Source organism: Branchiostoma floridae, chromosome 15 (genome assembly GCF_000003815.2).
Source record: "Branchiostoma floridae strain S238N-H82 chromosome 15, Bfl_VNyyK, whole genome shotgun sequence".
Classification (NCBI taxonomy): domain Eukaryota; kingdom Metazoa; phylum Chordata; class Leptocardii; order Amphioxiformes; family Branchiostomatidae; genus Branchiostoma; species Branchiostoma floridae.
In genome coordinates, this window is record NC_049993.1 from 15,190,333 (window position 1) to 15,204,198 (window position 13,866).

At 38.1% G+C, this 13,866-nt stretch overlaps 1 protein-coding gene across 1 annotated transcript; it reads left to right on the plus strand.

The window, feature by feature from the left end:
- Positions 1-2,257: 2,257 nt before the first annotated feature.
- On the plus strand, positions 2,258-12,392 carry LOC118431526 (tyrosine-protein kinase receptor Tie-1-like). The gene is made up of 10 exons (XM_035842766.1): positions 2,258-2,440; positions 6,192-6,363; positions 6,876-6,986; positions 7,405-7,610; positions 7,972-8,085; positions 8,422-8,492; positions 9,034-9,074; positions 10,859-10,955; positions 11,120-11,219; positions 11,747-12,392. Exons 1-10 carry the CDS (start codon positions 2,258-2,260, stop codon positions 11,843-11,845), a joined length of 1,194 nt encoding a protein of 397 aa, XP_035698659.1. The 3' UTR covers positions 11,846-12,392.
- Positions 12,393-13,866: the final 1,474 nt, after the last annotated feature.

The window sequence follows — 13,866 nt, forward strand, 5'->3', positions numbered from 1 at the left end:
ATACTTGTTCCCACTTGAGTTATCATTGTGCAGATAAGTGGGCGTACGCAAAGGTTATATCAAGATGACTTTGGATGGTTTCTTCTTGATTTTGTTCTTTCTTCCTAGCGTTTTTACCGGTAAGTACATGTTTCTGACATAGCTATTGAGTGTTCAGTTTTCTTAAAGCGAACCTTTACTAAAAACTTAGTCAACACAGTATCTCTTCTCTATACATATATGTTATATAAAAACATTCTGAAATGACATGCTGGCATAATGCCAGTCACGTAAAGGTGGGTAGTTTGATCCAGAATAGGTACAAGATAGATATGTTATTGTTGGAATAACGTTACTTTCAAATGTTTGTGTTGTCTACAATAACCCTTTGTATTATAGTTGACTGCTAGTATGCAATTAGTGTCTGGTAGAGTTTGGTTACGTAATGGTTGGGTTATGTCGGTTTTAATTAGTCCTCGATTAATAAATTAAGCTTCAGAGTTTTGGCATCTATAAATCTAAAATAAGGAGTGTGACCTTATATCGTCACCAAAATACACACTCAGAATTTTTTCAATGTAAACAAAGCCTTAAACCAGGTAAGTTGTTTTCGGGTGACCTGCCAGGTTATCAATTATCGGCACAAATGAATACACACATTGACGAATAACGCCTCAGGGTAAACGCACACCTCGTATTCAATATCACAATTTTGTCAAAACGGAGTTGCCATGTAAGGATTAAAATAAAACTGGATGTACAAATGAACCTGTTGAAATTTACATTCCAACATCATATTTGTTATTTTTTAAGCATTAAGTACTTGGATACACAACAACAAAGACTTTGATTGAGTGACTTCTTTAGGTATTAATTGTCTAATAGCTAACGTCTGTCAACAACCTGATCCTTAGCAGCACAAACAGTGGGAGACGGATTTGTCTTTGTTCAGTCTCAGTTCTACGTCTGTGTCAATGCCAGGCTCAAAATAAATCGCAAAAGCTTAAACAAAACTTCTTAAATGTGTTGCAAATGGATAGTGTATTTTAATTTTGTGTACGGCATTCTACTAAAGAGAAAATATGTATTTAACTTTAATGCACTCACGTGGAATCTATGCGACTTTTAAATAGATGGATGCTGTATGTAGGCCTTGTTTTTTTTCAATCACCAACATTCACACATTTATATTCAATTAACAGATCAAAAAATATCTTGACCTATCCTTCCTTGCTTATCTTATATTTGTAACGTCAAACAGTCATGATTTTACACACACACACACACACACACAGATATTTTGTTGCAAAACAAACTGTTGATATCGTGCCCGTATTTTCCGCAATATTTCAAAAAGCTTCATTGACTACAGGTAGAGACATTCCTTTTTATCAGATTTGTGGTTTGAGGGTTAAAACACCGAGTGAGCGAAGCGAACGGGTTGGATATATGATCTGGCAAATGACCAGGCGGTGATACACTACGTACAGGCGGGCCATCAACCCATCCAACCAAGATTATTTTGATACCGTTTTATATTGTTGCACAAATATTTATCGTGCGCTACCAGGTTCCTAGAAGGAGAATGTACATATAAGACGTAAACAGAGAGCTTTATTTGTTGTTAGTTAAGGCATAAATGGACGGTCACCGACACGCACGGGACAGGGGGTATTGATTGATAGCAGACAATCTAGGCAGGCCGGCCTGAGGTTCATATTTACCAGAGCGTTCTGATGGCGGCCACATAAACACCCACCCACCCACAATACAACTAAATCAGCAGTTTATATTGTAAATACTACTTCTCTTGTGGGTGAATGATCTGTGATTTAATCTGTTGGTTAAAATGCAATGCCCGCTGTTTCAATGTTACTCGCAAAATAACTTCTAGATGATATTTCTATTTTTTTTTTTTTTCATTTGCGTATCTCCCCTTAGAGACTGTTAATATTGTTCTAGTATTTCCCGCAATATTCCTAAAAACTCCATTGACTACAGGTAGAGACATTCCTTTTTATCAGATTTGCTTCCTGGTATCAAGTAATACCGATTTGTTTTCTGTCCCACAGAGTCCTGTTCCTCCAACCCCTGTCCGATTTACTTAACTTGTAAAGACAAAGCAAACGGTTACATCTGTGTGTATTGTCCGGAACTGTCGGCTCCAGACAATGGTGAAATAACCGGCGGTGCCGAATATGAAGACGTGGTCACGTTTACCTGTAACCAGGGATACCGTCTGGTAGGAGATTCTACCAGGAGATGTAATGCTGTCGCAATGTGGTCAGGATCAAACCCAATATGTGTAGCTATAGCATCCACGGCTATTACTCCAACATCAGTTCCTTCAGCAAAAGATCTGACATCTGGACACAGCCGAGAGTACACCAACTCCCAACAGCAGACGGGTTCACCCTACTCTATGTCCATCAGGACACATGGATCTACCGGTGAAACACAGGTTTGTTTGACATAATCAGACTACCCCCTATAATTGTCTGAAATTGTATTTGCCTATTTGTTTGCCTCGTATTATGTTCAGTGTGAAAGGAAACGGATAGAAAAGAAAAGCTAGAAAGCACAAAAATGAAATGGACCCTTACATTTACCATAAACTTTATATTATCTAAACCATTGCAATTCATCTGTGTGTTCATGCATGTCATCTGTCAATACATGTCCAAATACTAACACACACGGACAAAGATATGCATAAACAATGCTTCTCATTAGTAAAAAAAAAACTAGTGCTTAAAAAAGCTGGCATTTTGCCAACGTTTGCGTGTGTAAACGTTTTTTTTTCTAGTTAATATTTGAATGTCATATAAATAGAAACAGTGTCTACTAACTAAACCTGATATGGTCGCATGGAGAGATTCACAATTATGCAAATGAGGTACGTCCAGGAATATAAAAATGAATATGTTTAGTGAAACTTTTTGTCATACAGTATGCAATTATTTTCGAGAAAATCTGTTTCTTTTCGTGTAATTATGTGATATAGGTGTATGGTTATTTTAAGGAAAGTTAGAACGACATATGAGCAGAGACATTACATGTATTATGTATTACATGTCTGTTCTTTCATTCAAATATCCCAACAGCGGAAAAATGCGGAACTATAACAGAAAGTCCTAACATGTTGTTGAAAGTAAGGTTTTTAACAGGTATACACATGTATGGCATAGATTGGACAGGTCCGTTCATTCAAAGATTCCAACATCTCAACATCACAACAGCGAATACTTTGGCGGCAATGCATTTTGCGACTGCAAGTCGACTGGAAGTCGCAAAATGCAAAAAAAAAAAAAAAAATTCGTTGCAATAGCCTCAAGGGGGTACTCACAACTATTGAGGCAGTGCATGACACTGTCGTGACATGTGCATGACACTGAGGCAGTGCATGACACAGATGTAGTGCAAGTACGTTTGTTAAGTGCAAGATGTTTTATATATAAATTATTTGTTGCAACACAGTTGACACATGTCTTGAAAACTTGTTTCAGCCGTACTTTTCAACTAGTCGGCATACGAACCCAGTATCAAACGGTAAGATTATTTTTGATACCTTTTTATAATGTAGAAGTGCCAGTTATCGTGATATACCAGTTATCCTCCGCTTTCGTTATTTGACGCAAGGATTACTTTATCACGTAACTATTTCACGCGCATCTCATATTGGTGAAGTTAATTGTTCTCTTCTATGGTCGAGCAGGCAGTTTCGTAGTTAATTCGCTATATGCTGTCTGTAGACTATTTTTACAGGATCAAGGCAGTATTACAGTAATCCATATTTCCCGACAGAACAGCAATAGAATGTCATAATATTATGATATAATTGAGGTATTTCTTACGCGTTTAATTCCAGAGGTACCCACAAGCTCTACCATAACCCACCCTAACCCCCCTACCCCCCCCCACCCCCCCCCCCCACCCCCATGTACCCATACACAGCATCATCGGCCGCGGCCAATTACGGATTGGTTAAAATGAATTGCTGTTTTTCAGGCAATTGAAAAAAAACAAAAACTTTTAGATGATTTTTTTCTCTTTTACTTGAACTAACGGGGAACAAAAAAGTTCGTATCCCCCACTAGAGGAGAAATCCCTGGCAGTATCTATATTTGTCTTTGTATTTATTGTAACAGTTGTTTCCAGGAAATACTTTTAACGTTTTGTACTTTGCAGGCCAACAACTTTACGTGATTTACGTAGCAGCTGGAGCTGGGGTCGGAGGTGTTCTATTTGTCGTATTGATAGCAGTCGCAATTATTCTATTTACGCGCAGGTGATATTTTATAGCTTTTTAGCACGTGGTATTTCTTTCAAACTTTTCTGAATTTTCTTTACGTTATTTTTTATTAGAAGACAGTGTTGGAAATGATGCTACCAATCACAGTAAACTTGACTGACTGAAGCGCTTTAAGCAGCATTAAGGGTGAAAATTCATGAGCGCGATAATGACATTCATAAGTTTTTACTTCAAATGTGCTACGGCCAATAAATAAATGACAGTTGTATTCATTGACAGGCGAAAAAAGAGACGAGCCTCAACACCCCAAGTTAAAGAGACGTCATCTAACGCGACTGGATACGTCAATACGTCATTTGAAGCTATTGCGGGTAAAGTTGCTGATTTTATTACCTGTAAAATGCTAACGCTTTTATAATATATCTATTCATAATGCACTATATGAAAACTGATGCAGGAGGCGACTTTAATTCCTGACCGTCAATATTGTAATGGTGAGGCGAATGTTTTGTACTACTTTCCAAATAAGCGTCCACTTCATTGTTGTGTATATAAAATAGAATAAAAACAAGCTGATTCGTTTTCTTTATCTAGCATAAATGATTTATGATGATTTTAGAACAAACAACACACGGTGTGAAAGACGACGCTGATGCCTCCTCCGTTGCAACTAGAGATACACACACAACTACAAATCATCGCATTGAGACTGTCAACGCGTATTACAATGAGGTTTGGGCGTCACTGATAATTGAACATATAAAGCAGTACATTGAAATTTTGACAAATTAAGTAAAGTAAAGCTTTATGTGAAAAGAAAGACTTAACCCTATTCAGCCCGGGCTTTTTTGGTCATCCCTGGACGGGGGGGGGGGGGGGGGTCTTTTGACGCCCTCCGCTTCTAAGTCCTATGACTCTTAAACGACGTGTCGTATGGCCACCAAATGTTTTGAAAATGATATAGATATAATATCTGACAAGTATAAAGTTTTGACGTTACGATAACGTAATATGACGTAATCATGAAAAAAAGGTATTATCAGAAAACTTCAAGTTTTGCTCCTAAAATGAAACAGCAACCACAAATAACAGAATGATAATGTTTGTTACGACTTCTGTTGCCAATACCAACATCAACGACGACAAAATGACGTCGTAAAATGACGTCATGCACATGTTCGATACCAGTTAGGCTCCGGAATATTGTATCCACAACCTTAAATTTTCAAAAATACTTTTTTGCAACAAATAATCAGAAAAGTCCATGGAAATAGACTGAATACATTTATTTAGATGGTTTATGATGAAAAATACTAGATAGTTACAAATTCGAAGGGATAATAAGCTAGTTGTTCTTGATCTGGCCATACGGTCCATCATCTTGGATTTTAGGCTGATGACGTAATTAAATTAGCATAATTTATTCATATCTAATTATGAAAGATATCTTAAATAACATAAGATTTTATCTATATAACAAAATTGCCGTAATGCAGCAAATAAACGTGAAAAATACATTGTTAAAACCGAAATTAGCGATTTTTTGCAAAACTGCCTATCAGCAAACGGTAGTCATGGCAACACGAAAAACTGGAATATTATTAAACTTTCCAAAGTTGCTGCCAACAATATTTTAGGAAAACTCACTAAATTTGGGGGCTCTAGCATAAGTCATTCTGGCCTTATAGGACATCAAAGGCCTAACCCCCCCCCTCAATACTATATAAAATTTATAGATAACATATATATCAATAAGTTTCTAATCCCTCATTGTAACATTCTTAATCCAACAATACAGAGTTCTTCGGATTTATACTATTAGAATTATATGCTATCTATTGTATGGATATCATCTGTAAACTGTTTGTAAATGTAGTTAAAATTGCACTTTTTTGCTTTACGAAAAAGGAAAACGTTAAATAAAAGTTTTGATTTATTTGAGCTCTGATTTACACAACAGCATCTTCAACATATTCCTTTGAAAGCTTTGGTAGTCAACAACAAGGAGCTGACTTGGGAGGACATATCTCTTACGTCCGAGCTGCTCGGAGCAGGACACTTCGGAGAAGTTCGCAAAGGAACAGTCATTGTGAATGGGGAAATGATTCCATCAGCCATCAAAATACTAAAATGTATGCAAAAACATTAATCAAGCTCATACTTATCATCTTTCATCCTTTTCACTGCAATTCTTTACTTATGTCTATGACAAGATTGCAATCTTGCAGTTTCGCCGATTTTCCTGATAAAGATTGTGATTACAATCTCTAGACGGGATCAAAATAAGAATTACTGGGAGTTTGGCCATTTCATCTTAGATATTACCTCTAAGTTTAAAAGGTCCGTACAGTCCATATGTTAGTAAATGTCTTAAAGTTTACTGACTGCAATTCTTATCCCAACCGAAAGAATTACCAATTGTGCTGGCATTTACCATGATGGCAATCCCTATCAACAAAAAAACTGCGATATCGATTTGTAACAGTATAGTCGGCGATTCTCCAAGCTGCAATCAATGCCCTGGTATTTGAGTACGTTTAGGAAATAGCGATCGTATTAGATCGATAACAAAAGCAATAATCACCATGAAAAATACTAGAAAACAATTGAACATGTCTTGGTTCACTGCCAACTAACCCTGTAGATGGTGCAGATGATGCTAGCAGACAGGACTTCCAGCAAGAGGTGGACATCATGCGCCATGTTGGATATCATCCTTACATCGTCAACCTGCTGGGGGTCTGTATCTACCAAGGTGAGCTTGAATTAAACCTATTCAGACCGGGTTATTTTGGTCAATCTCCTGGGGGGGGGGGCTTTATTTCTGCGTTGAAACTCCTATAACTCGTAAGCATTTAATCATAAAATATATGCTAAACTAGAATGGCAACATCTTCACGAAAATGCAGAATGTCTTCCCCGTGGCCTTTTCTCAAGCTACTTACACACAATAGTATTCCAAATTTGACCAGCCCCACGGCAGACATCGTCGTTTTGAGCCTGTACGTGTGTCCTGGCGTCGGCGCGCCCACCTCCCCCCACGGACCGTCGATCGAAGCGCCCAGCCCGTTGGGACGTCTTTTCTGACTACTCCTTTATGGCTACAATGAGGCTAAGTCTATAAAATGTATCAGGCACAGGACAGCTTAGATATACAAACATCTTTATTTCAGGTCAACAGTACATGGCCCTTGAAATGGCAGAAAACGGTGATCTGTTGAAGTTTTTGAGGAATTCCCGGGTGCAGGACGTTGTAAGTCCAACTTACGTCAACAACCGGCCAAGATTTGGCGGCACTTTGTCCACTCTTTCGCCCGTCCAGCTGTTGCGTATTGCCTGTGACGTAGCTGGCGGAATGGACCATCTGTCTTCCAAGCAGGTAAGTCTGTCATTTTTTTGTTGTTGTTATGGCGGAATATAGGGACACACTAAGAAGGTAATAAGACCAAGACAAATACAAGAAATTGTCGTATTATTTGAAGGTTGTTGAAAAAATGGATTGGTTGAGGTATGACATGATAATGACATGACTTCTTTTTACTTAACTTTGCTTTGTCCAATTGTTACGGACTTACTGCTGCTTTTTCTTCATCATGAAGCCATGTTGACGTCGTTATAACTATAATATAGGTATTTGTTTCGGTTACACGAGGTGTTTCAAACTATTTATCAATACGGTGGAACAGCAGACCAAATTTTTATTTTCTCTTAGAGAGCTCATGACTGCGTTTATTTGACAGGTGATCCACCGTGACCTAGCAGCCAGGAATGTCCTCCTCACAGACAGCCTGATCGCTAAAGTAGCCGACTTTGGACTGTCACGTGGGGAGGGCATCTATGAACAAACGTCAAAGGTATATATAAGCAATTTGCTGATGACTGTGGCACTTAGCTTTCTTGAATATATACGACTTTCAATCTCACAGTTAGCCTAGTATATTATAAGTCTAGAGTCGTAGAGGTCTTATGTTCTAAGATTACAGATGCAAAGAAAAAATGGCCATATTGGAAGTAATTGATATTATCATTACCAAAAGTTTGACCAATCCAAATTTGCTGAATTCGTGCTAAAAAAACACACACAAAAAATCCGAAAACACAGACACACCTAAAACTATATATCATCTTATCTTGAGATAATTATTCTACGTAGTACTACAAAAAGTAACTTTTTGTCTCCCTCATTACAGAGAGCCATACCTTTCCGGTCCACGGCACTGGAGGCACTGGCTAGGAGGATCTACACAACAAAAAGTGATGTGTACGTTTCCAAACGTACAATACTATACACAAGAAATAGCCTAAGTGCATATAGTACAGCATAGCAAATATTAGTATTATATAAAGGAGTTTTCTTTTATGCGACCCGATAGATTTACCTGCTGCAGTCATAGTACCTAGAGTAATGTAGTTTTATTTTACACAGCATCAATCTCAGTTCAGTTTAATCTCACCTTCTTGTAATTACCTTACCTGTCAGACATTTTTGTTAGAGCTTCTAACTGCAGTTTTGCTTCTCGCCGCTATATGTATCTAAGTAGGTGGCGCTTTTGCGGCGAGAACATGCGTGTCTAAGTTCACAACCCCCTCGGCCCTGTTCACCAAATCGACTACGTATTGCGTTGATAAATCCATTTTGAAGCTCTGAGGAATATGTCTTACAGGTATCGAAATGTTAGCAATTTGGTTGTATAAAGCGAGACTACATTACCCTATGACCTTCAAACCTGAAGTTTTTTTTTTCTGAAGTATCAATTCTCATCGTATTGACTACAAACCTTATTTTGTTTGTCTTTATACAGATGGTCTTTCGGAATTCTACTCTGGGAGATCGTAACCATTGGTGAGAAAAATAGTTTCATTCACTGCATGCAATTCAATGATTGAAGAATGCGCAAATGGGTTGTTTCAATAAAAGCAATGTTTTACAAGTATTTCGAATGATTTACATGATTTAATCTGTACATCATTGTATAATGGATAGGTTCAGTATTGCGTTCTCAGACTTAATTTAATCCTTTTTTTGTTAGATATTGATGAAAGGGACGAAGATTTAAGAGCGGACTATGTTTGTCCTAGGTCTTTTTATTCTACATGTGTTATGGTGGAACACTACGAGTTTACTCAGATTAAAGTGCCTGATATTATTTCTGGCCAAGGCACCACATGTGCTAGATATGTACCTGGCGAAAAAAATTGGATATGCTACAATTGCTTTCTATGTGAGATATTAATTGCTATGTTGCCATCACCATTGCCATCACCAAATTACTTGAGCTTGGAGCGCGACCATGCTTGATTCCATGGATATCTAACTTTCTGACCGACCGCCGCCAACGCGTCAGGTATCGCAATGAACTCTCTACATGGCAGACGCTTTCTTGTTCAGTACCACAGGGAACTCTACTTGGGCCCCTAATATTCCTGGCCGTGTTTGATGATGCTGTTAGAGAGTCACCCCTTAGTGAGTGGAAATTTGTTGACGACCTGTCGTTGGCCGAGTCTCGACAACACAATGCACCATCCATCATGCAAGAAGAGCTCGATGACTTCAGTCTGTGGGCCAGTCAAAACCACATGCTGTTGAATGCTGATAAATGTAAGATCATGATATTCTCGTTTATGAAGCTTCCGCCTGCCCCGCCAATTCTCAAAATCAATGGAACTCCGCTGGAGATCGTGGTAGTTACCTGTCTAGTAGGAGTATGGTTACAATCAAACTTAAAATGGGATACGCAGGTATCAAAAATGATCTCCAAAGCCAACGGAAGACTCTTCATGCTTCGAAGCCTGAAACGGTTCAACGTTACGGTGGATGACTTGCTTCAAGTATACACGTCCTATGTCAGACCCGTATTAGAATACTGCGTTCCAGTATGGCATCCCGGACTCACTAAGGAGCATACTGTCCGGTTAGAAAGAATCCAGAAGAGAGCACTCCGTACCGTGTTAGGCGGACAGTACACGACCTATGAAGCTGCCCTGGTGCGCACCGGCCTCCAAACGCTGCTACACAGGCGCGAGGACTTGTGCAGAAAATTCGCAATGAAACTGGGCCCAGACATGCTCCCACAGAAGACAGGTCAGCTCCATGGACGAAACACCAGGAACTCTAACAAACTCAGACTGGTTAAATGTAGAACAAACAGATACAGGGACTCCTCTATACCCTACCTTGTGCGATTACTCAACGACGATGTAAAGTAATTACTGCGATGTTTTAGAGTAATGTAATCCTCTTATTTTGTGCTGCAATACGACGCTTTCAATTACCAGGAAACAATGTATTCATACATTCTTTCTACCTAGCGTTATTCGTGATTGTGTCGCCTTCAAATACCTTGTTTGATTACCAGGTAACAGCAAAGAGATATATATTTGTACTTGATTTTATCTGTGAATGTACGATTTTAAAACTATAGTTCAATTGCTTCATCCGCATGTTACTCTGTAATTTTAATTTAATGATTGAGATTGTGATTTCTGTAAGATGATACATAATTCAGCCATTGGGCTGCCAGATATCTTCCTTTTCAATAAACCAATCATCATGTTGCGCACATTATCGTCTATGTCAATGTAAAACTGATTTTAGTATGGTTGTGAAGACATCCTTTTACCATCCAGGAGGAACCCCGTACCGTGGAATGAAATCCAGAACCATACTGGGTCGGCTGCGAGAAGGCTACAGGCTGCCCAAACCAAGAAACTGTGAAGCAGACCTGTAAGTTTTATCCTCATTTTTTTTTTCTAAACTGATTAATAACCATTTATTCTCACAATTTATGTACCGTTACAGTATACAGGCATTCTAAAAGTTAACGTGTTATATGTTTTGTATATTTCATTGAAAACACTGTCTTTCGATTTCGTGTGTAATGCTCACAGATACCAGCTGATGCTGTTCTGCTGGAAAACCCGTCCTGAGGACAGACCTTCATTTGCTGACCTGGCTGAACAGATAGAGATCATGATTGAGGACAAACACGTGAGTTTGGGGTTTGATCTGATGGTTTAGGATATCGCTGCTGCTCTTTTTAGGGTTTTGGGGACACATACGTATACCTCTTTTGGTCGTTTTCATAGTGCCCTTGCTCCTTGATAATTATGTATCGGGAAATACAATCATGCTTAATTGCATAAAACTCTTAAAAAGCCTTAAGGTCTGACATGCTATGTATGTACATACATGTGTATATAACTTTTTTTTAAGTGGCATCAGTTGCATGTTATAACAAATGTTAATGAAAACCTACTTTTTTGCTTAAATTTGGTGGAGAACTCAGAACGGGTAGAACTAGAATAGAACTGGTAATTATGATAAACAGTTATAAGGATCGGACCATTTGACAAAAGGACACATCAAGTACGAAGTCGTTTCCCTGATGGACATCGTTTATTAATGCTGTTTTTTTTTAAATACGTACCGGTACAATGTATTAAAACCTCCTTGTCAGATCTTAACATTATTTTGTTTTTGTTTACCTTTAAACCATTGTTTTACCTTTCTTTCAGAGCTACGTGAATATTGACAAAGGTGATGATTTTGAGTATGAAGTTGTGGACTCAAGTGACAGTGAGGGTGATTGCTTGAATGATGGATTCAGACTGTAGCTTTGTAAGATTCTCACTAATTATTTTTTGGTACAGTTACCTTAACACTTATTATATTTACTCCTTTATGCTAAACTATATTTACTCCTTTGTGCTCATTGGTTTAGACTACATCCTTATTTTAGTGCCATTGCAGTGACACGTTATATGAAAATTTCAGTATTCGATTAGTGCAAGTAAGATATCGTATACGTTTTCATGTAGTGTGTTAGGAAGAATATTTCTATTAATAACGGAAAGCCAAATATTCTTTTTAATATTCTATTCAATATTTCTTACTGAAATCAAAGCAACCATGTACCAGTCTACGATGAGCTCTGCTGCCTGCTTTGAAAGCAAAGAGAACGATACAGTTGTATGCCTCGTTGCCCATATGCCAAGCTTGCAGCTGACTGTTGCATGTGCAATTGTCTGTCACAAAAAAATAAAGGAGAGCTAGAATAAAGTTGAGCTTACTGAAGCGCAGTTCTTATACCTATCTTCACAGAGAAATCAGACGCTTTGTACAGAATTTACAAGTACATTGTAACGGGAAACTTCCCCAAGCTCTTTTAGACAAGCACAATGAACAGAGGCGTTGATTATCAAACTTCTGAAGACCTGACCAGCAAAAGCGCTGCCTATAGCGCATGAGGTTGCAATGCTCTACGCCCACACAACACACATCTCCATTGTACAAACTTTTAAAAAATTCGTTCTACGTATACAAATTATAGTTACAAATGACTATATTCTACATCATTTGAATTTATCTTAGCCCATTATTCGATAAAAGCAATAGGACATCCATACACAAATGTAATTCAAACATATAGTTATTATGTCTCATTGTAATAAAACACATTCTAAATATAATGTTACATACATATATAATTTTTAATTTCACTTTCTACCAAACTGGAAACATCACGAAACAGCTACAATATTAAATAGAAATAAATGTTGTAAATCGCAAAAAAATATTTAATCATGGATATTAATGTCTTAGAATGCCGAAGTAGATTACAAAGTCAAAGAAGACAGTGCAAAAAGGCAAATCTCCCCCCCCCCCCCAAAAAAAACGAAAAATGATACCGATCCTTGAGTAGCCCTAGCCTAAATATATGTTAACAAATTCCTTAACCGACTCTGAAAATGCGTGTGTAAACCCAGCCGTCGTTGCTCCACCTCATACATATACCGAACCATCCCTGACCGCACAATTCTGCAGAGGTAACCCAAGTTGTGTGGGCAGGTCGAGGTTGATTAAATTCAAGGTCACTCACACTGCTTCTATTTTAAACTGGCCGACGTTTAGTCGCACTTCCTTGTGAATCGGCACTTCCCATCCCCAAAACAATTGGAATTGGGCAGCAAACCAATCCACGATTTTAGTATAGATAAGTGGCAAACCCCGGTGTGATATTTTCCTGTGTGTACTAGAAACAACTTCTCAGAGACATTTGTTTTTGTCACCTTTATAAAGTTAACGTCGCTGAAAAAAAATAATACCATGCTGCTGATAAACTTTTGTAACTTTTTTGCTGTTTGTAAGGATTCTACATTATGCCATATATACATGTATTTCTATTTCTGTGTGTGTTTACCTACTACAAAGCTATTATAGAGACATAATAGATTTGTAATATGAAACTTAGGCTCTTGTATTGCATGCAAAAAAAAGTAAAAAAAGATCTAAGAATGGGGTCAGTTTCTTGTTCTGCGCAATTTCCCTTAATTTTACCTAAGATGTCCCAAAGCAGCCGAAAATAAGAATAAAGTTATGTTTGTTTCTTTTCTTGTTTTGCATACCCGGTAAAAACCATAAGGCATAACACACCAGGTTTGTACTAAACAGTTCCAGCTGCATATCCGAACAGATCTACCTGCCACTCACGCCGGGAAAGTCCATTACTCTTTTGATAATTGTGGCGGTTTCTTTAACGTGCTCGAGGTGTAGCTCTTCTCAAACACGGGACCTACATTTAACGTCCTATCCGGGGGAGAGCCCTAACCGAAGCTATGTACGTATTTTCACCTCG